The 21597-nt window shown below is 55.4% G+C and overlaps 1 protein-coding gene across 1 annotated transcript; it reads left to right on the top strand.

Annotated features, from left to right (window-relative positions):
• Nucleotides 1–2918: 2918 nt before the first annotated feature.
• ATG16L2 (autophagy related 16 like 2) lies at nucleotides 2919–17209 on the top strand. The gene is made up of 18 exons (XM_065881947.1): nucleotides 2919–3036; nucleotides 4928–5027; nucleotides 5571–5673; nucleotides 9527–9600; nucleotides 9905–10156; nucleotides 10277–10342; nucleotides 10680–10793; nucleotides 12179–12241; nucleotides 12850–12958; nucleotides 13342–13447; nucleotides 14175–14245; nucleotides 14509–14580; nucleotides 14693–14813; nucleotides 15139–15244; nucleotides 15926–16075; nucleotides 16284–16331; nucleotides 16438–16539; nucleotides 16886–17209. Exons 1-18 carry the CDS (start codon nucleotides 2919–2921, stop codon nucleotides 16971–16973), a joined length of 1863 nt encoding a protein of 620 aa, XP_065738019.1. The 3' UTR covers nucleotides 16974–17209.
• The last annotated feature ends 4388 nt before the right edge of the window (nucleotides 17210–21597 follow it).

The raw sequence follows: 21597 nt of genomic DNA, 5'->3' as shown, positions 1-21597 counted from the left end.
CAGGAGGAAGAGCACCAGGAATAGGAAATAGCCAGGGCAAAGGTTCCACAGTAGGACTGAGCTTGGCAGTGATTTCAGTGCTGTGAATAAGATTTTATCAAAGAGTAGAAAGAGGTAAGGTCAGACATATGAGCAGGAGCCAGTCCAAGCAGGGCCTTGAAGGCCACAGAAAAGGTTTAGGGATTTGCTTTGAATATGCTGAAAAGCCTTAGAAGGGTTTTAAGTAGAGTAACAAGAACTGATTTAGGCTTTTAAATAATCACTTTGCCTGCTGGGAGATGCCTAACCCAGGTGCAAGTTTCAAACTACATTCTAAAAAACAGTAAGTCTTTAGGGTTTCCCTCGTGGCGCAGTGGTTAAGAATCCGCCTGCCAGTGCAGGGGACACGGGTTCGAGCACTAGTCTGGGAAAATCCCACATGCCGTGAAGCAACTGAGCCTGTGCTCTGGAGCCCGCAAGCCACAACTACTGAGCCCATGTGCTGCAACTACTGAAGCCCACGATCCTGGAGCCTGTGCTCTGCAACAACAGAAGCCACCGCAATGAGAAGCCTGTGCACCACAATGCTCGCTGCAACTAGAGAAAGCCTGCGTGCAGCAATGAAGACCCAAGGCAGCCAAAAATTTAAAAATAAATTAAAAAAAAAGAAATTTGCCTTCATATATTATATTACCTAAAATTTTAAAAAGCGAATTTTATAATACAACTTTTCATATTTTTTCTTTTATAAATTTATTTATTTATTTGGCTGCATTGGGTCTTCATTGCTGCACGTGGGCTTTCTCTAGTTGCGGCGAGCGGGGGCTACTCTTCGTTGGGCTGCGGGGGCTTCTCATTGTGGCGGCTTCTCTTGTTGCGGAGCACAGGCTCTAGGCGCGTCGGTTTCAGTAGTTGTGGTGCATGGGCTCAGTAGTTGTGGCTCGCGGGCTCCAGAGCGCAGGCTCAGTAGCTGTGGCGCATGGGCTTAGTTGCTCCATGGCACATGGGCTTAGTTGCTCCGTGGCGCACGGGCTTAGTTGCTCCACGGCACGTGGGATCTTCCCGGACCAGGGCTCGAACCTGTGTCCCCTGCATTGGCAGGCGGATTCCTAACCACTGCGCTACCAGGGAAGTCCCAACTTTTCATATTCTAAAGATAAAAAATAAATATTTTTAGCCAAAATCAAATACTTCTTTATCATATACTATCAAAAAATGACAAAATTATTTTAAATTTCCTAGGAGTGTTTTGTGAGTCAGAAAAGGGTTAGGAAACCCTCACCCCAATATGACTCTCCAACTGAGAGAAATAACGTCTCTGTGCCTCACAGCAATAATATACCCTTCAATGTGCACAACCTAAGCTCCTATGATGGTGTCCCCAGGCACCTGCAAGTCAGTCAGTCCTAAAGGGAATTTATCACTGTCGTCAACTGGCCCTGAGCCTCCAGTGGGTACCATGCCCTTCTCCTGGGCACACCTTCTAGTTAATGTTAACACCCACCACCCACACCTTCAATAGACAGGCTAGGCTTGGGCTGGGGCTGAGGTCAGAGAAGGCTTAACTCAGTGCAGGTGCAACAAAGTTTTTCTGGAGGAGGTGACCTATGAGTAGGAGCCAGGCCCACTAGAGGGAAAGATGTTCCAAACAGCAGACATAGCACGTGCAAAGGATATGAGAGTCAAAGACAGTGGCACAGGGGGTACTGAGCTCAACTCATTGTGGTTCCAAAGCAGAGCAGGGTACACTCTCCTGTGGTGTCACTGGCATTTACAGCTTTCCAAGACCTGTGACCCATCCCCATCTGCATTTCAACAAACCTGTCACCTCCATGGCTTGTATGGCTCCAGCGAATCTCTCCTTTCATTCTTCACACCATCCTGTCTGCAGAGCTCTACACAGGGGTCTTGCTGGAGGCAGTTTTGTCACAGTTCCCTGCAAACCCACGATTCACTGTCAAGTGTACCTGTAAGAGATGCTGCTGCTCTTCCAGAGGCCACCCAAATAGAGTGATCGGTTGAGCCCTGAGTCAGGGTTGCTGATACTGGGTTGCAGGCCAGCTCAGCCATCCACTCCTGTGCAATCTCAGGCAAGCCTTTTCTCCCCTCTAGGCCAGGGGTTTGCTGGATGAAATCAGCTGCACTCCTTCACCCTCAAGGTCCTAAATTTTCTGCGACGAACTGGACCCTAAAACCTTGCTCCCCACAAGGGCAGTTCTGCCTCCCGTCCTTCCAGGCTCGAATCTGCTGGAAGTTTTTATGCCCTCGAACCTCTGCATTTGTTCTTCCAGCTGCCTGGAATCCGTTTCTCTCTCCTCCTGGCCAATGCCTATTGCCTCCCTTACGACCCAACTCAGTGCCATCACCTCCGCAAAGCAGGGCCTCCTCCTTTCAGTCCCTTCCTCTTCCGTGCTTTCTTATCTCGCTGTCATACATCGTCTGCCTTGTGTCTGTGTCGCCTCCCCTCACGGATCTTGAGGGCCTCGAGGGCAGGGTCCGGGTGTGAGGGGGGGGTGTCTCCAGGTGCCCGGTTTAGAGGGCCGCCTGGTCCAGAGTGTCTCTTACTGTTGACTTCAGTCGGGGCGCGGTGGGGTTAAGGAACACAGGCTCCGGAGGCCCCGCCTGCGGAGCGCGCCAACAGGCGAGGGGGAAGCCGCCCCGGAGGCTCCGACCTCGCTCCTCGCTCTCTGCCCCGACAGCGATAGGAGACCCCACTCATGTGAGAGTTTTTGTGGGATCCGGGTGGTCTAGAGCCTGGGGCGGTTCCCCCCCACATTTTCGTTCCGTTCTCCCCCGCAAGACCACTCTTAGTACAATCCGGGGATTTCCCCGCCGCTGCCCGCCCCCTGACGTCACGGAGTCCCCTTGGAGCCCCGCCCCTGCCCGGCCGCGCCTCCTTGGGCGGGGGGAGCGCGCGGTGCAGGCGGGAGAGGGCGGCCATGGCGGGGCCCAGCGACCCCGGCGTCCCAGCCGCCCGCTGGAAACGCCACATCGTGCGGCAGCTTCGACAGCGAGACCGAACGCAAAAGGCCCTCTTCCTGGAGCTGGTGCCGGCCTGTGAGTGCAGTGCATCCCGGGGCCGTCGAGGGGATAGGGCTCCGGCGCGGGGAAGCATTTGTCTGGCCCCTCCGTCTGTGACCCAAGTGCCCCGACGCCTTTTCGCCTCCGAAGCCTGGGGCTTGCAGGACTCGCTGTCTCTTACGCGCTATCTCCGACTAGCCAGCGTTCCTGCCCTTTCCCGTCCAGGCTCTGCTCAGAGCCCCCTCCGGGACGGAGCTCCCTCCTAGTGCCCCTGCTATTGCTCGCCCCTCTGGGCCTGGCTCTGCCTTCCACCGGCTGGGCTTCCTGTGCACGGCTTCATAAGCGAATGTTGGATTTTTAGGGTCTTTTAGACTTACCCTTCTTGGGCCGTCCCCGGGGTAGAGCCTGGTCAGTACATTTGGTCCCCATAAGCACAGTGAAAGATCTCGGGGCTGTCCAGAGCAGCTACTTTTAAACTCTGAATCTCTAGGGAGGCAGTTCAGAGTCTGAGGCTCTGCCACTGATAGGTGATCCTGGCTCAGGTTTTTGGAGCATCTCTGTGCCCAACCAACCCCAGCCTGAGGGAGAAGCAGGGGGATTCAGGCTGCGGAGGGAGGTGGCTGAGCCTGGGGAAGTCAGATTCTCATAGTGTTTCTGCGGAGCTGGTCAGGAAGGGGTATGGCAGTTCAAGCCAGGATGAACAGGTGTGCCCCTGTGTGGAGCACCTCTGGTCATCTGAGATTGTATGTTTGGGGGTTAAAAGTCTGATCACAGTCCCTCCAGCTCCATCACTGGTCCTAATCTTGGCTGCTGCTTAGCCATCTCCCCCCAGCCCCACAACTGAATTTGTTGCTCTTGTCCTGGGAGATTTCTTTGCAGCCTTCTGGGCTGCAGGTCCTCTCCGTTCAGGTATATGAGGCCAGCCCCCTGCCTCTAGGCAGCCTCACTTCTCCACTGCTCTGATGGGCAATGGAACAGTCCAATTTGAGGGAGTCAACCCCATCCCCTGGGAGCTGCAAATCTGTGGGACTGGAGTGATCCTGGAGGGCTGAACTCAGAGACACTGGAAGTCCAGTCTTCTCTGTGGTCTTGGGCAGGTCATACCCCTAAGCCTCCTATTTCTCACTCATAAACTGGACAAAATGGCATCTTCTTTAGATTTGCTGGGGGCGAGGGTGGGGCAGAGCAATTCTCTGAGGGTTGGGGTGGGGTTTTGTGTGAGAACAAGGCCAGCAACCTAGGTGACCGACCTAGGTGACCTAGGTGACTGGTAGCAGACAGGAATAGGGAAAGGAGCTGAGGAGTTAGGCCTGGGCTTACCATCTCTACCCTACCTGGGCCTGGTGAGAAAAGAGGAAGTGACCATGGGTGGGGGTGGAGAGGCTGTATTCCAGGATCTGTAGCAGAAACTACCAAACTCAAGGACTTTCTGTTCTGGCCTTGGGGGAGGCTTACACCAACCCTAGGGAAGTCAGGGTTGTTTTTTAGCCCAGAAAGAGCCCCTGGAAGGGAAGTATCTTGCCAAAGACCACAGGCTAGTGGAGCTCAGTCTGTTTCATCGCTCTCTGGGGACAGGCCCCGCCCTGGGTATCAACCCCTGGCCCCTTCCTTTCCTTGAGAACTTCAGCAGGCAGTACCCAGCCATCTCCTTCCCCTGCAGTGGTCGTCCTTCTGTGTCCCTGGGAGAGCAAGTCTTCTCCTGGGAGGGCCTGGGGGCTATGCTCTTAGAGGGTGTGCAAGGGCTGGAGGTCCTGATGGAGCTGCACAGACACCCCTCAGGCAAGGGCAGAGCCCAGCCTGCCAGTAGCTCCCCATTCTGCATCCCTCGGCTCCTGCAGCCCTCCCAGCCAGAGAGGTAACTTGTATGCCTAGAGTCTCCTGGAAAGAGTCTGTCTGTGCTCCAGGCTCACCTTTTTTGCACCCACAGATAACCGTCTCCTAGAGAAAGCGGAGCTGCTGGCCCAGTTCTCAGAGAAGCTGCAGCCAGAGCCCACCGATGTCACTCGGGCTCTCCACCAGGGCGGCTGGTGAGTGTTTGTATTTGTGGTCACAATGGGCTTCCTGTTCCTGGGCCCTGCCCCCACTGGCTATGCGGGGTTCATTCTCTCCCAGGCACCTCAGTGGCCCTTGGCTGCTGCCCAGGGGAGGGGGAGGCAGGCTCTCCAGCCTTCCCCCGGGGCCAGCTGCTCAGAATGTCCGTCTCTCTGCATTTGTCCTCCCACGCCCACACACCTCTGTCTTTTTCTGTTTGCCACCTGATGCCTACAGAAAGGGCACAATGCCACCTATTCCAAAGAGGGAGCGAAGATGAGAACCAGGAATGGGCTGGGGCTCAGAGTTGGGAGGTGCTTCCTGAGGGGGGTCCTGGCCTGGGAACTCCAGGCCTGGGGGAATCCAAGAGCAGAGGTTCCCGGGCAGCTCTAGTTTCTGGAGACTTGCTCTTTCCTCTACTGACTTTCTGGCTCCTACCTTCCTCAGGAGAAAGTTCACGGCTCTGGTTTCAGACTGTTCGTGTGTATCCTCTGGCTGAATGGAGGGACAATGAACACCGCTCTCTGATTGGTTGACAGGGAGGAGGAGTCAGGGCCTGACTCAGACGGAGTCCCATCACCAGCAGCTCTGAGGGTGAAGTGGCAAGAGGAAGAGGAGGGGCTCCGGCTGGTGTGTGGAGAGGTAGGCTGGGCAGAGGGCTGAGAGAGAATGGGGTGGGCCCAGGATCCAGGACTCTGGGGCTGGGACATGTCATCCAAGGGAGCCAGCAAGTGAGGGAGATTCCAAAGTCCAGTGCCTTGAGGCCAGACAGGGGTCAGAGTGCTCTCTAGCTTGGCCCTGGCAGCCCAGGATGAAGTGGGCTCCAACAGCAGCTGGAGGAAGTGCAGTGAGAGCTCAGGGAGGGGTGTGTGAGGGGTGCAGGAAACAGGCAGCCTCTGTTCCCCCTTCTGGATGGTCCAGCCTGCTCTGCTCACCACTTGCCCTGCAAACCTCAGGGCCCAGTACCAGCTGACACTCAATACACATTTGCAGACCAAAAGTAAGGTGGTCCATCTCCATGGCAGGGTGTGCTAGCTCCACCTGCCACTGCTTCCCCCCGCCCCTGCCCCATGGTGTCTCTTGGCTTCTGGTTCACCACACTCTCCTGGTTTTCCTCTCACTTATGTAGCTGTTGCTTCTGAACTTCCTTCTCTGGCTACTTTCCCTCCTTTTTAACCCCCTCCCTTCAGATGTGGGTGTTCTTTGGAGCTTGGGTGGGTTAACTGACTCCCAAGGACTTTCTGTTTGCTAACTCCCAGACCCATCTCTAGCTCAGCCTTCTCTTATGAGCTCCAGACTCTCTTGCTCAGCTGCTTTTTGGACTTCACGCCTAAAATCAGACTAACCATCGCCCCTGTGATTATATGGCCAACACCACGTTGAGAACGCTGGGCTAAGCGTTACTTCAGCTAATCCTCCACAACTTTATATTTCAGAGGAAACGAAAGCTTAGAGAGCTGGAGCCAGGATTTGAACTCTCTCCCGCACAAATCCCCTTTCTGTGATCTCCATTCATTTTTTCAACAAATATTTATTGACAGTCACTATATCCAAGGCATAGGCAATGCAGCAGTAAACAGGACCTGGCTCCATGGAGCTTCCAGTCCACTGGAGGAGGCTGAGGGGCCAGTAAGCACCTACCTAGTTACCGCATGCCAAGTCCCTTGCTCAACTAATGTGTATTTGGGGCTATGAACCTAGTGGTAGCCTCTCCCTCAGAGCGTCTGTTGTAGTTGCAACTTTACATTTGAGAGGTGATTCTCAAAATCTGAGCCCCCTTCTGGGCTGTGAGAACCCCGAGAACTGGGATGCCTTTGGTTTGCCTCCATTGTATCCCTGGGGCCTGTCTCCACAGTCCATGCTAATGAATATTTGTAGACTAGGTGATAAATGAGATAGATCATCCCCCCCTCCACTGGTAGTCACCAGGCTGGAAACCCAGGGACACCTCTAACCCCTAGCAGCCCTCCATCTTGAGCTAGTCACCAGCTCATGGATCCTGCCTCCAAATCCATCAACTTCCATTTTTTGTGCCCCGTCTGCCTGGTCCAAGTTACTCTCATTCCTCGCTGGACCACTCCTCTTTTGGCACTCCCATCCATTCTCCACTCTGTACTCAAGAGTGATTTTTTTTTTTTTGCTGTACGCGGGCCTCTCACTGTTGTGGCCTCTCCTGTTGCGGAGCACAGGCTCTGGACGCACAGGCTCAGCGGCCATGGCTCACGGGCCCAGCCGCTCCGTGGCATGTGGGATCTTCCCGGACCGGGGCACGAACCCATATCCCCTGCATCCACTGCGCCACCAGGGAAGCCCAGAAGCCCAGAGTGATATATTTTAATAATAAAAATGATCTCCAGGGCTTCCCTGGTGGCGCAGTGGTTGAGAGTCCGCCTGCCGATGCAGGGGATATGGGTTCATGCCCCGGTCCGGGAAGATCCCACATGCCACGGAGCGGCTGGGCCCGTGAGCCATGGCCGCTGAGCCTGCGCGTCCAGAGCCTGTGCTCCGCAATGGGAGAGGCCACAACAGTGAGAGGCCCGCATACCGCAATAAATAAATAAATTAATTAATTAATTAAAAATGATCTCCATTAAAAGAAAGACAAGTAATATACAAATACATGCTTGTTGTGAACATTTCAAGAGAACAGAAGCCCATACAGTAAAAAAGTGGAAGCCCCTTTCACCACCTCTCCCCATGATCAGTTTGGTACATATTTTCCAAAGCTCCTTAGCCTGGCTCCCAAGTTGAGTCCTCCGGCCTCAGTGTTGCATTTCCTGCCACTCTCTTGTCCCTGAGCTCATGGTTCCCTTTGTTTGGGATACTTCCACGCACCCCTCGCCCTCAGCATTCCCTCCTCATCATGTCCTTAGACACAAACCACTCAGTTCCCATTGGATATGCCAAGGGATGGGGAGGGGCTTTTTCTTTAATTCTTAGTACTGTTTCACATATCACAACAAGCATGTATTATTGTTGTTTTAACTTTTTATTTAAATAATTATAGATCCACAGGAGGTTGCAAAGACAGTACAGAGAGGTCCTGTGCACCCTTTACCCAATATCCCCCATTGGTTATATCTTATGTAACTATAGTACACACAACCAGGAAATTGATATTGGTATGACGTGTATATAGTTCTTTGTCATTTTGTCACCTGTGTAGATTTGCATGCCCATCAGGATACAGCACTATTTCATCACCACAAAGATCTCCCTCTTGCTACCCTGTTGTAGTCACAACTCGCCCCTCTCCTCCAATCATCCCTAACTCCTAACCACTAATCTGTTTTCCATCTCTATTATTTGGATTTTGAAAAGCATCAAAAAAATACTGAATGCCAAAACATCAGTGAAAGTATATGACAGGTGAGGAAGTGGAAGTGATGATCAGATTGTTTAATGGTGGAAGGAATTATAAATGTTATAAACTGGGCCAACCCCGGCCCACTCACACCAGGAGTCAGTGCAGGTGGACACCAACCTTGCTCCTCAGCCCATCTCTCGCCAGGCCCATGTGAGAAAGAACACAGGGACAGGTCAGCAGCAAGAGCCCCCAGCCTTGGTTATTTCATATTCCTCTTGCCACAGTGGTGGGAACTGCTTTGCTTAGCATCTGTCTCTCCCACTGACCCCTCAGTTCTGTGGTTTCCCCAGCTCTTGGCTCTCGGATGAAGGACTGTTCAGTGGGGCAGGGGACAGATGAGATGACGCTCACCCCCACTCTGGGGCTGGGGGCAGCTCTGGTATTCAGTCTGGGCCTGGCGCTCCCACAGTCCATTCCTGTTAGCCTGTGTGCCTCTGCTCAGAGCTCCTTCTTGCTCTCTGGGATCTACGCTTGGGTAGGCCAGGGCTTGGAGAGGTGGGGAAAAGAACACACATCCCTTGAACCCTTCCTATACCCCAGCGCTTTACTTGGAGCATGTTAGGTGGCCTGGGTTCAGATCTCAGTTCTGCTGTGTGACTTTGGGCAAGACACTGAACCTCTCTGTGTCAATGTCCTCATGTGTAAAATGGGGGAGAATGGCAGTTCCTACCGGATTAAAAGAGTTAATACTGTAGAGTGCTCGGAATAAGACCTAGCACGCTTAAGTGCTATAGAACCAATCATCATTATTTGAGATACTGTTCCTTACAGTAATTCCGTGTTACCCAATGAGGTAAGCACAACCATTCCCACTGGACAGGTGAAGAAACAGAGCTGGTTTAGAGCGGTTAAATGACTACCCCGGGTCACAGAGAATATAAGTGGCACTGCCAGAATTGACACTCGGGTGTTAGGCTAAAGAGCCTAAGGCCCTTCCGTTGATCCCTGAAACAGCAGTGCATTCCTGTGCTTGGTGCAACGCCTGTCTGCGCCTCAGCTTTCTCTTGAGCTAGGGGGCAGGTGAGAGGAGAGGCCGACCCCGTCCTACTAGCCTCTCGGCCAGAGAGGGGCTGGAGGCCCTGCCCAGAGGCACCCATGCCTACCTGTCCGGCCCCTCCGCCGCTGCAGATGGCCTACCAGGTGGTGGAGAAGAGCGCAGCCCTGGGCACCCTGGAGTCACAGCTGGAGGAGCGGCAAAGCAGGTGAGGCGCGGGCGGTGCGAGAGGGGTCACCCCTGCCCACCTTGGGGAGGCTTGGGGCCATCACTGCCAGGGGGAGGGGACAGGGTCACCCCGCGGGTCTCCGGAAGGGCCCGACAGCTTTCCCCACGTCCTCAAACGCCCCCAGGCCTGTGGCTGGTCGCAGAGGCCAGGAACTGCAGGACTGCGAAGGCTTGGTCGGAGACGTGGCTTAGCCGGCCGGCTGGCCGCGTGGCCAGGGGCAAGTTTGTCCCAGCTCCAAGACTGGTTCCCCAGGGCGGTGATGGAGGTTCTCCGCGTTCTCCAGGCTGGCAGCTCTGGAGGCCCGCGTGGCGCAGCTGCAGGAGGCGCGGGAGAAGCAGGAGGGACAGGTGGATGCGCGGCGCGCGCTGAACGCGGCACAGCGGGCGGCCTATGAGGCGCTGCGCGTGCACGTCGGGCACCAGGAGGCGGCTCTGCGCAGGCTCGAGGAGGAGGCACGCGACCTGCTGGATCGGCTGGTGCGGCGCAAGGCGCGCGCCGCAGCCGAGCGCAACCTGCGCAACGAGCGCCGCGAGAGGTGAGAGCGCTGGGCCCGCCCTTCGGGAACGTGAGCGGTGGCGTGGCCTGTCGGGGCGGGGCCGGCCCCGCCTTCCGGGCACGGGAGCGACCCGACTCTCAGGAAGTTTTTCTATCCCAGGGCCAAGCAGGCGCGGGTGTCCCAGGAGCTGAAGAAGGCAGCCAAGCGGACAGTGAGCATAAGCGAGTAAGAATGAGGATGCGCCTGAGACCTGCCTGCCGAGGCTCTGCCCCGCGGCCTCTGCAGTGCCCTGCCCCGGGGCCGCTACAGTTCTATCCCGCCCCCACCTGCCTGCGGCCGCCGGTGCACCTTACTGCAAGTGTGCACAGCCGCGGTGCCGAGGCCCCCAGGCAGAACGAGCCCAGGACACGTGCAGACACGTGTGGTCGTAGGAGCCAGCACCTGCGCCCGCCACACGTGCGTCCACAGGGACACCCTCATCTCTGGGTCTGCACATCCTCACCGTGGTGCGGAGGGGCTGGCCTGGTCCCTTAGCCATTCTGAGCTTAATTCTCTCCCCCAGGAGCCCAGACACATTAGGCGATGGGATCAGAGAGGAAGCAGACACTCTGGCTCTGGCAGCTGAGCCAGCGTTCCTGGAGAGTGAGGCTGGTGAGAAATGGAAGAGGCCCTTCAGGTGAGCACTGTCCCACAGCTCTGAGCTGGGTCCCATCCCAGAGTCTTCCTCTAGGACCTTGGGCCAGCTCTTGGGTTGAGAGGGGGCTTGAGAAGAGACTGGGGTACAGGTTGGACCCCAGGACAGATCTGACCTCCAGTGCCTGGAGCCACTTAGGGTCAGTGCCACCTCCGGGACCCCAACCTCTGTCCTCACCCCCTTTTTCTCCTTCCCAGGACCAGAGCTCTGGGGGTGGGATGTCAGGCTGGTGAAAGGGTGTGACCAGGAGGGAACCTGTTGGCAAGGTCCAGGGTTCAGCTGTCACAGGCATGTGTGTGCATACACACAGGGACATCAGAGCATATGTGTGTATAAGCTTAGGTAAGCGTACCTGAATGCCTGTGAAGCATGTGTAGATGGGAGCTCATATGGGTGGGACCTGATTGAGGCTTCAGTCCTTGGATGCCCCTCACCCCCAGTCTGCCCCATCTGTCTTGATTTTCCTGGCATTGAGACTGCCCTCCCCGCATTCCCCAGCCTGTAAGCTCTCCTCCAGTCCTTTCATTTTTTTTAATTTTTAAAAAATTTTAAAATATTTAGTTTGGGCTGCATTGGGTCTTCGTTGCTGCACGCGGGTTTTCTCTAGTTGCGGCGAGTGGGGGCTACTCTTCGTTGCGGTGCTTGGGCTTCTCATTGCGGTGGCTTCTCTTGTTGCGGAGCACGGGCTCCAGGCGTGCGGGCTTCAGTAGTTGTGGCACGCAGGCTCAGTAGTTGTGGCTCACGAGCTCTAGAGCGCAGGCTCGGTAGTTGTGGCGCACGGGCTTAGTTGCTCCGCGGCATGTGGGATCTTCCCAGACCAGGGCTTGAACCCGTGTCGCCTGCATTGGCAGGCGGATTCTTAACCACTGCACCACCAGGGAAGCCCCTGCAGCCCTCTCTTGCAGGTCGCTGGTGTCCAGGCCTCAGGGTAGTGAAGGAACCCTGGGGAGGGGCATGAGATGCAGTCCCCAAAGCCTTAGCCCTGGCGGGCCAGGTCATCTCAGGACACATGATCTCCTGGGTATTTTTGGGATCTAGGTTTCCCAGCCCCCTGCTCCCAGCCTTGTGCTTTCTCAGCGTGGGGGTACCTTCACCCCCTTCCATAGGCCCCAGCTCAGCCTCCCATGAAATTTTGTTGGGGGGCACTTGGGTGGTGAGGCAGGTCTTAACCATCATGGTGAAACTGGGAGACTTCATTCCAAATCCTTCCCTTCCTCCATCTTCCTGGGACTCTTCTGGGTCATCGTGCTCTCCTGGCCTTGGAGGAGCAAAGTTCTTGTCCAGGCTCAAGAGTGTAGGGATGAATGACTGCTGTCTGCACAGCCACCGGCCAGTCCCTTAGCACATCTCTCTCGATTCTGCCCCAGGTCTGCCTCCGCCACCTCCCTGACGTTGTCCCGCTGTGTGGATGTGGTGAAGGGGCTTCTGGAGTAAGTGTGTGTGTGCACCGACATGTGTGTGAAGGTGCTGGGCCCCTTGGATGCATGTGTCAGGCTCCTGGAGCCCAGGCTTGGGCTGTGTATGTGTCTCAGTGTGTCCTTCCGTACGTTGCCCAGCACTCTGTGTGTGAGTCTCTGCTGAGTCCCAGAGGCAGGAGCTGGGTGCATGGCCTCATTCCCAGCCCCTGCCTGGCTATCTTCCAGGCTCTGGCCCTCATCCTGGGTCGTCACAGGGGACCAAAAGCTCCAGCCTGAGGCCAGAAAGGAGCTACTACTCATTTGGGAAATGGAGGTTCAGAAATGTCAGGGATTCGTTCAGGGTCACAGTGCCAAGCAGTGGCCAGGCCAGGACTGAGACCCTGCTCTGAGGTTTCTCTGCATCCACCAACAACCCTGCCCTGCCTCTGTGCCTGTCTTGGTGCCCCTACTGTCTCCACATTGACCCCTGGGTCAGAGGCTGGTGGGGACCGTGCCTGCTGCACCTCCTGGCCATGTTCTGCTGCCTTCCGTGTCTGCTTCCTGTTGTTGCTGCTTCAGGAGAGCTCAAGGCTCCCGTGTCAGAAGGCCTTGCTGAATGCCCTCCTGACCTCCTCCTGCAGTTTCAAGAAGAGGAGAGGCCACTCAGTTGGGGGAGCCCCTGAGCAGCGATACCAGAGCATCCCTGTGTGCGTGGCCGCCCGACTTCCTACCCGAGCTCAGGATGTGCTGGTAAGGAGGAGCTGGGCCAAGTGCATGGGGTACAATATGGGAGTGCAGGTCCCAGGAGTGGTCCAAGGAGGCTGGGGAAGCAAGAATGGGCCCCTCACTGGGAGCAGGAGTTTTCCTCCCACAGCTTGTGGTGGGAGCCCTTTGGCATTTTATAATGAGGGAGAGACAGGAGGCCGGGAGACCAGGAGGCCAGGTAGTGGAGTATTGGGAACATGGCGGGAGGCTGCTGCAGGGGTCCAGTCAGAGGTGATGAGCCCTGGTGGGGCTGAGTTTGAAACTCAGTGTTCGAACAGAGACCTGATGCGTGACAGAGAGCTGTGAGTGTGAGCAAAGAGGTGTGTGTGGCGAGGACCAGGGGCACCGACCTCCCCTTTTCCCCACAGGATGCCCACCTCTCTGAGGTCAATGCTGTTCGTTTTGGCCCCAGTAGCAGCCTCCTGGCCACTGGAGGGGCTGACCGCCTCATCCTCCTCTGGAATATCGTGGGAGGTGAGGGTCCCTGCCCACAGGCCAGCCTCATCTTCAGCTTGCTCCTTGGTGGGAAGGGTCTTGAGTCTTTGCGTTTCCTCACCTGGGACATTCTTGTGGGCAGTGGCAAGAGTTCTGGGCTCACTGCTCCTAAGAAGGGCAGAGCCTCCCACTTCCTGAAGTCGAGGCCTGCGGGGTGGGGAGGGCTGAGCTCAGATGGTCCCTGTTGGGGTGGTGGAGGCACCATGTCACGAGGTTCTACAGGGACAGGCCCTTGAGGAGCAGGTCCCTTGGGCCCCCCCAGCAGGCCACCTCCTCTTCTAGTGCCACTGAGCCCTCAGGACTCAGTCATGAGGCAGATGTTAGCTATCTACTCTGTGTTCTGTAGCGGGGGGTGTACTGGGGAGTGAGAGCTGGCTCCCAGAGGCTTCCTGGAGGAGGTGAGTCTCCAGCTGGCCTGGCTCTGGTTTGCCATGTGACCTAGGGACAGTCCCTTCTCTCTGGTCTTTTCCAGACATCCGTGAGATGACCTGCAGCCCCCCGGGGCCCTCTGCTGGCAGTTCAGGAAGGTGCAGCCTCCAGCTAGACCCCCACCCCCACTCCCCAACCCTGGCCGCTCCCCCAAGAACAGGCCCAGCACTTCTGTCCTCTAATTTAGGAGAGATTCATCTTCCCACTCACAGTCCAGGCTCCTCTGTTTCGTGAGATTAGTGACTTCACTTCTTGTCCCTTCTCCTGGTCCCCCCAGGGCGCCTGGAGGCCAACCAGACCCTTGAAGGAGCTGGCGGCAGCATCACCAGTGTGGACTTTGACCCCTCGGTGAGAGGACCTGGGGGGCATAGGATGTCCCTCCCCCAGTTTCCACACTGGGCAGGTGGGGGCTTTGGGGCCTGAGGGAACATCACGGGTATCCTAGAGCTCCTACACAATCCTCCTCCCTGGGCCTCGATTCTCCCCTGCCTACCTGGGTGACCTGGGCTGGGGGGAGCTCTGAGGCAGCCCTGACCCTAGCTCTCTGGCCTGCAGTTGCCTCTGGCCAGGCCCAGGTTCAGGACCTATCCTTTCCCCTCCTATCTCCCCAGGGCTCCCAGGTACTGGCAGCTACTTACAATAAGGCCGCCCAGCTTTGGAAGGTTGGGGAGGCACAGTCCAAGGTGAGGCCTGACTGGGGAGGCAGCCTGGGGGTCAGGGGTCATGCCTTGGGCCTGGAGGGGTTTGTTATGGAGTCTTGGCCATACCTTTGATGCATATCTGGGATGGTGGCAGGAGACACTATCTGGACACACAGACAAGGTGACGGCTGCCAAATTCAAGCTAACGATGCATCAGGCGGTGACCGGGAGCCGGGACCGGACAGTGAAGGAGTGGGACCTAGGCCGAGCCTACTGTGAGGCCCAACCCTCCCCTTTCCCAACGGCCAGGACCCTGCCAGGCTATGGGGGACCTCAGCCTGCTCTCTGGGAGTGGCTTCAAGATTTACAGGCATTTGGGATGAAACCTCCCAAGGCCCCTCTTCTATCCCCCCATCGATGATGCTTTCCCTGGTTTCTAGGTGACCTCAGGCTTTGGGCTGGGAAACAGGGGACCTGGGTTCTAGTTTTGGGAGGACACCTTACCTCTGGGGCTTCTGGGCCTCAGCTTCTCCATACATCCAGTGGGTTGGCTCCTGATAACCCTTCTCTGAGGCTGGGGCTCTACTCCTTGGTCCCTAGGTTCCAGGACCATCAATGTCCTTTCCTACTGTAACGATGTGGTGTGTGGGGACCATGTCATCATTAGTGGTCACAATGACCAGAAGATCCGGTTCTGGGACAGCAGGTGATAGGCGCAGGCTGTGGGTGGTGGAGGTGGGGGCAGGGCTCCTGTATTCTCTTCCTTTTTCTAGCCATGGAGCTGCTGAGGGTACCTTGGGGAAGCGAGGCTCTGGTGGCCTCGCACAGAGGTGCTGGGCTTGGCCCCTTGAAGGCTCAGCTGCCCTTGGAGACCTGTGCCTCCTTCTTATTGGCCCTCGGTCCAACCAAGGGACCCTGCCTGGGTCTTGCCAACCAAAATGGAGAATCTCTTTTTTCCCATATAATCACCACTTTTTAGTCAAAAGGAACAAAAGTTATATTGTTTTCTGAGCCTAAGAGCCCAGCATTAGGCTTGAATGGTTTATAAAAGCCAGTGCTGGAACCAGTGCCAGAGCCAGTGCCAGGCCTGCCTCAGGCTTCTTCTTACTCATCTGCAGAGATTGCCTTTTGAAACCCTTTGCACTCTCTTTCACATATTTAAAGACAGACTTTCATTGCTTCCCCGCCCCCGCCCCCAGCACTTATTTTAGTGACCCAAGGGTTTAGTAAGTTCCTGATGGAAGGGGCTGGCTGCAGGGGGAGGTTAGTTGTCAGCCTTGGCCTTAGTGGCCTGAGAACAGGGGCGCCTCTGGACTTGGTTAGTCTGTCAGGAGCAGCCTTGTCAGGGTGGCTGCTGCTCATCCTCGCCTTTGTCCCTGCTCCTCAGGGGACCCCGCTGCACCCAGGTCATCCCTGTGCAGGGCCGGGTCACCTCCCTGAGCCTCAGCCACGACCAGCTGCATCTGCTCAGCTGTTCCCGAGACGACACGCTCAAGGTCATCGACCTGCGTGTCAGCAATGTCCGCCAGGTGTTCAGGTACCTGCTTTGTGCCCACTGATCCTGTGGCTTTGGCTGTGGCAGCTGGGCCTTGTCCCCTGTAAAAGGCCCGTCAGCGGGGGGCCCTTCCTGGAGGCCCCTCTGGATCAGGGCCTGGTGGGGTGGCTAAGCCCTTGCCGGAGAGAGGAAGCTCCGTAAGTTCCTGGCTGAGCCACCTCCATTCTGACCCGACCCTGTCTGTTCTCAGGGCTGATGGCTTCAGGTGCGGTTCTGACTGGACCAAAGCTGTGTTCAGGTGTGTCCATGAGAGCACAGCACCCATGCCTGAGTGTGTCCCATCTGTCTGTGTCTGTGTCCTTACCTCTAATCTCCTCTCTCTTGCTGTGCTGTGGCCCCTGCAGCCCAGACAGAAGCTACGCACTGGCAGGTTCCTGGGATGGAGCTCTTTACATCTGGGATGTAGACACTGGGAAACTGGAGAGTAGCCTTCGGGGACCCCATTGGTGAGCACGGCCACCGCCCACCCACCTGCCCACCCCAGCCCCAGTACCCCACCCCCCACCCTGCCCCAGTCCTGCTAAGCTGATTCCAGGTCCTGACATGCTGGGCATCCTGGAACCCCCAGCCCTTGTCCCGTACCTTCCATTCCCTGCCCCCCCACCTGAGCCCTTCATAGTTCACAAGGTGTCTTCCCATGTGCACTTGGGTTTGCTCTCACCACAGCCCTCTGAGCCCATTTTACAGGTGAGGAGATGGGCTCAGAGAGGGCTTCAAAATGCCCAGGTTCAGTAATGAGGGGCAGAGCCCAGCAGTGGACGCCCCCTGAAGCCTGCCTCTCCCTCTCCTCAGCGCCGCCGTCAATGCCGTGGCCTGGTGCTACTCTGGGAGCCACGTGGTGAGCGTGGACCAAGCCAGGAAGGTTGTGCTCTGGCATTAGTGCCACAACTCCCCTGCCTGAGCTGGAGCTCTAGTCCAAAGCCTGAAGCTGGAGGACAGCTTCCCACTGCCCCAGAGGCTCCAGGGCCAGTAGGGGTGCAGGGATGGGGGTGGCATTTAGTGGGTAAGAAGGCCTGGCAGGACCTGGCCTGTTTGTTTAAAAACAAAGTGTGGGTTGGGGGGGATTACTGTATTGTTTTGTTTTTTATCTCTGGCAAAAGTGGAAAAAAATTACATTTAAACTGGCATCTGCTTGCCTCTTTGCAGCATTCAGGGAACAGGGAAGCCTTTGGGTGGAGACTCAAGGAGACCCAGGCTGGGCTCCCTTTCCTCCCAGCTGGCCCGCCTTCTGTGCTGACAGCATGAAGAAAGGCCCAGAGGCAGCAAAGGACAGTGGCTTTTGGAGCAGTGGAAATTTCATCCTCGGTCTAAGCTGGTCCTGGTCCTTGGGCCCTTCTGTTTCAGGCACCCAGGGTAGACCGAGGCTGAGGAGGGGCCGTGTGAATTCTGAGGAGGGAGCAGGGGAGACAGCCGAGAGGGGCCCTGTGGAAAGGATCCTGAAAAACCAGAGTGATGTCAAGTACTCGGTACAACAGGCCTGCCTTGAGACTGGGGCCGCATTCTTGCCCCAGAGGCAGACCCCTTGTGTGGCGGGGAGGACATCCGTGGGCTGGGCCTGGGCCTCGCTTATTACATCAGCATCAGATTTAAGCCACACAAGCATCTGGAGTACATGGCAGACCCAACAGGGTGGAACCTGGGCACTCCCATTTCCTTCCCCAACCTGGGGCATGGAGGAGGGTCAGTGGGACGGCCATTGCCAGTCACCAGGTGTTGAAGGGGACTTCTGTCCCTGAGTGATAGGGGCTGACCTCTGGGGGTCCGCTCAGTTGAGATTCAAGGCTTTACTCTAGAACTCTCAGCCTCCTTTATTACCTTACGGTGTCTCTCCTGAGTCCCAGCGTTTTGCAGACTATTTCCAGGATGGGCAGGAGAGCGCTAAAAGCCAGGACTCTGCAGCTAGACTGTCTGGGTTTGAATCTCTGCTCTACTATTTAGTAGCAGAATGATTTTGAGCAAGTTACTTAATGTCTTTGTGCCATAGTTTACTCCTGTGTAAAATGGGAAAATAGTAGTATCTACCTCGAAGACTGTTGTAAGGACTCGATGCATTAGTATTTGTAAAGTTCCTGGCACATGACAAAGGCTGTTTAAGTGTTGGCTAAATACCCAAATCTACACTCTGCTGATCCCAGCTCACTCACTGCCCTCGGCCCAGCTGTCCCCTGAGCTCTGGGTGACACACCCAGCTGCCTCCTAGGCATTATCTATCCCTGTCATAAGCGTCTCTTCCCCTCACACCCCACTTCTTGGGCACCAAGGCATGGGGCTGTTGCGTCTAACTCTCCTTTCCATTCCTGCTGCCACTGTAGGCCACCTTGTCCTCGACCTGCTGTCTCCACCTAGTTCCCTCCTTGCCACAGCCAGAGTGACTTTCTAAGGTGTTGTGGTCATACGTCCAACCCTTTGAAGTTCTGCACTGCCTGCAGAGAAACTCCTTACCCTCAGGATGTGGCCCTGCTGGCCTCAGCTGCATCTTCACTTTGTTGCTACTCTGAATGTGTCTTGTGTGTGATTTTCTCTCTGCCCAGAATGTTCTTCCCTCCCAACTCCTAATTCAAATTTGTCCTTCAGGATCCCCTCACTGAGAGCCTCTCCTCACCTGCCAGGCTGGCTAGGAGCCTCCTCCATCTCTCTGTGCCCGCCCGCCCCCCCCCCCCCCCCCACGTTTGTGTCTGCTTCCCTCCATCTCAGTCAGGAAGCTCTTGGCAGAGGCCAGGATAGGAGCAAAGTATTCCCTGGGATCAGGCCTCAGAGCCAGAGAAAGCCTCAGGGAATGTTCATAAGTGACTGAATTCTCTTATTTGAGGACTCAGCAAGTCTAACAGTCAAAGACTCTAGGAGTCCAGGATCTTTTGAATCTAAGGCTGCTGAAGGTCTGGCCCTCATGCCCTGGCTCCCAGCGGCCACCAGGAGTCACCAGCTGCCTAGGTCTGCCAAGGCCATTCTCCCGCCTCCTGGGATTCACGGCCAGAAAGACCAAAGCTTCCAGTAGCCACCGTTACTGAGCTGCATCAGGCCCTGTGCCCTGTGCTTTCTATCCAGTATCTTGTTCCTCCCAACCATCTTGTGATGTAGGTGTCTCTTTCACAGATGAGAAAATTGAGGCTCAGAGAGGGTAAGTGACACGAGATCATCACAGTTGGCACAGCAGGATTGTGACTCTTGTCATACTTTTTTTTTTTTTTTTTAAACAAAATGTCAGCGAATCTGGGCTCCCAATTAGGCAGAGCTGCAGGGCATTACCCGCCGTGCTCCAGCAGTGTGCCTGCCCACTGCCTCCATCGGGTAGATGATTCTAGCTTTCTGTCTAAACTAAATCCCTCCCTGCTTCTCTTTTTCCATTCTGGCCCTGGGTGCCTAGGCCTGAGCCTGGGGGGGGTGGTTAGTGTCCTTTGAAATGAGGGACAGGCAGGGCCGCAGGAGGGAGGTGAACTTGAATCCTGGGAGGCTGTTAAACCAGCTACATCATCTGGGGCAAGTACCTCACAGGACTGCAGTGAATTCAGACTGCTTAGAGAATGCAGAAAAGGAGCTCAGGAAGTTATATGACTCAACTCCTGGGACAGTGACCCCTTTACTCCCCTTAAGCCTTCCTTTCTTCATGGGGCAGATCTGCTAGCACATGCCTGCCTCACTTCAGGGAGCACATGCACACCTTAACTTACCTGGAGGGAATGCTTCCTGGAGGAGCAAGTCTGGAAGGCCAGAGACAGGCTGGGCATTCCAGGGAATGAGGCAAGTGTGGGGAAAAGGGTTGGCAAAGGCCAAGCAGGGGAAGAGCTCAGAGGGGTGCCAGCTGGGAAGGCTGCACTTCTAGTCTTTGCAGTCCCGGGCAGCAGAGGGGGCAGGGATAGAACCCTGTGCTTAAAACCACTCTGATATGGGGACATGTGTATGCATATGGCTGATTTGCTTTGTTGTGCAACAGAAACTAACACGGTTTTGTGGAGCAATTATATTCCAACAAAGATGTATTAAAAAAAAAACGCTCTGAGCTTCCAGTTCTCTCCAGGTTTTCCATAGTTGCTACTCAGGTGTTCAGTACGCAGGGGCTGCCTGCCTGAGTTTGTTCCCTAATGTCAAAAGTGTCACCCTTGCTGTGCATATGGACTGAGGGCCAGAGAGGGACCAGGGTCACACATCAGAGCAGGGATAAGAATCCAGGCCCCCGATTCCCTCTTTTCTAAAAACTGGACTTAGGCTCTGCAGAGAGCTGCTGGCCTGGTCTTCTGGAGGCCAGGTTCTAGGTTCTACTCCCAGTTACCTTCCTGAGAGAAGTTGGGCGAATCACAGTGGGAAGAGTTTCCACGTCCGTGAGACTCTCCCTGCTCCATGGCTCTGCACCTCACCATTGGTGATCCGGGCTCTTCCCTGGGGCTGTGGTACAGGCATGGGTACCACCTCCTCTACCTGCCTGAAGCTTGAGAGGGAGAAATGACAGAGGCTCTTGCTCTGGGGTCCTACTGCCCCTTGGTCATCTCCCTGTCCTGGGAGAGGCACTTTGGCTTGAAACTGCTGTTCCCACGTCACCCCCACCAGATGTGAGCCCGTTGGTGACGGGGATGGGAACTGAGTCACTTATGTCTCAATGCCCAGAACGTGGCCTGGGGCAGTAAGTTTGCTGACTGAACAAATAGAGGTGGTCCTGGCCCATCGTTCTCTGGAGGAATCCTGGTGGCACTAGGTGTGGACCCATCTGTGAGATGCGACGTGACGTGTCTGGTACAGGTAGTTTTCTTCTTACAGATTCTCATCCACTAGTCAAAAATATTTTCAGCTTATCTGTACATTATCTTATTTGATCCCCCTGGGTCTTATGAAGTTTGTATTGTCTTCTCATTCCCACTTTAGAGACAAGAAAAGGAAAGCCCAGAGGGGTGAAGGGATGACCTTAAGGGCACAGGTAATCGAGGCAGCCCAGGGACTTGAATACAGGCCTCTTAACCAGGCTCTTCCCCTGCCCCTCATAGGAACAAGTGAGTGACAAAACACATGCTTAGGTGTTGAGCACACAGTGTGGAAGAGGTGTGAACCCTAAGAGGTGTGTTCATTTCTGCTGTTTCAGGATAACATTCCAGGAAAATATTCCCAGACCAGGGCTCTCTGACACAGACACAGCAGAAATGCTGCATTTGTTTTTTTGGCCAGTGGGACCAGGGGAAAATGGTCCAGAAACAAAATGCTCTTTGGCATTCACGGGGTTCTTGGCAGATCAAGCAGTAACAGCAAACACAGGGAACATCTAGGAGGAAACTTATATTGGTTAAGTTGTAGGATTTCAGGACAATTCTCTCCCTTCTAAACTAAAATTTCTGTACTGGTTAAGTTGTAGGATTTCAGGACAGTTCTCTCCCTTCTAAACTAAAATTTCTGTAACGTATTTTAGTCATGAAAAACAGCTTCATAACGAGCATTAAATGCAAAGACTCAGCCAGATTTTGTTACAAGGCCCCTCAGAGGGTTAGGAAATAACGGGCTTCACAACCGAAAGCTTTGGCTGG

This window comes from Phocoena phocoena, chromosome 8 (genome assembly GCF_963924675.1).
Source record: "Phocoena phocoena chromosome 8, mPhoPho1.1, whole genome shotgun sequence".
NCBI classification, from domain to species: Eukaryota; Metazoa; Chordata; class Mammalia; order Artiodactyla; family Phocoenidae; genus Phocoena; species Phocoena phocoena.
This window is presented reverse-complemented; position numbering and strand designations above follow the sequence as displayed.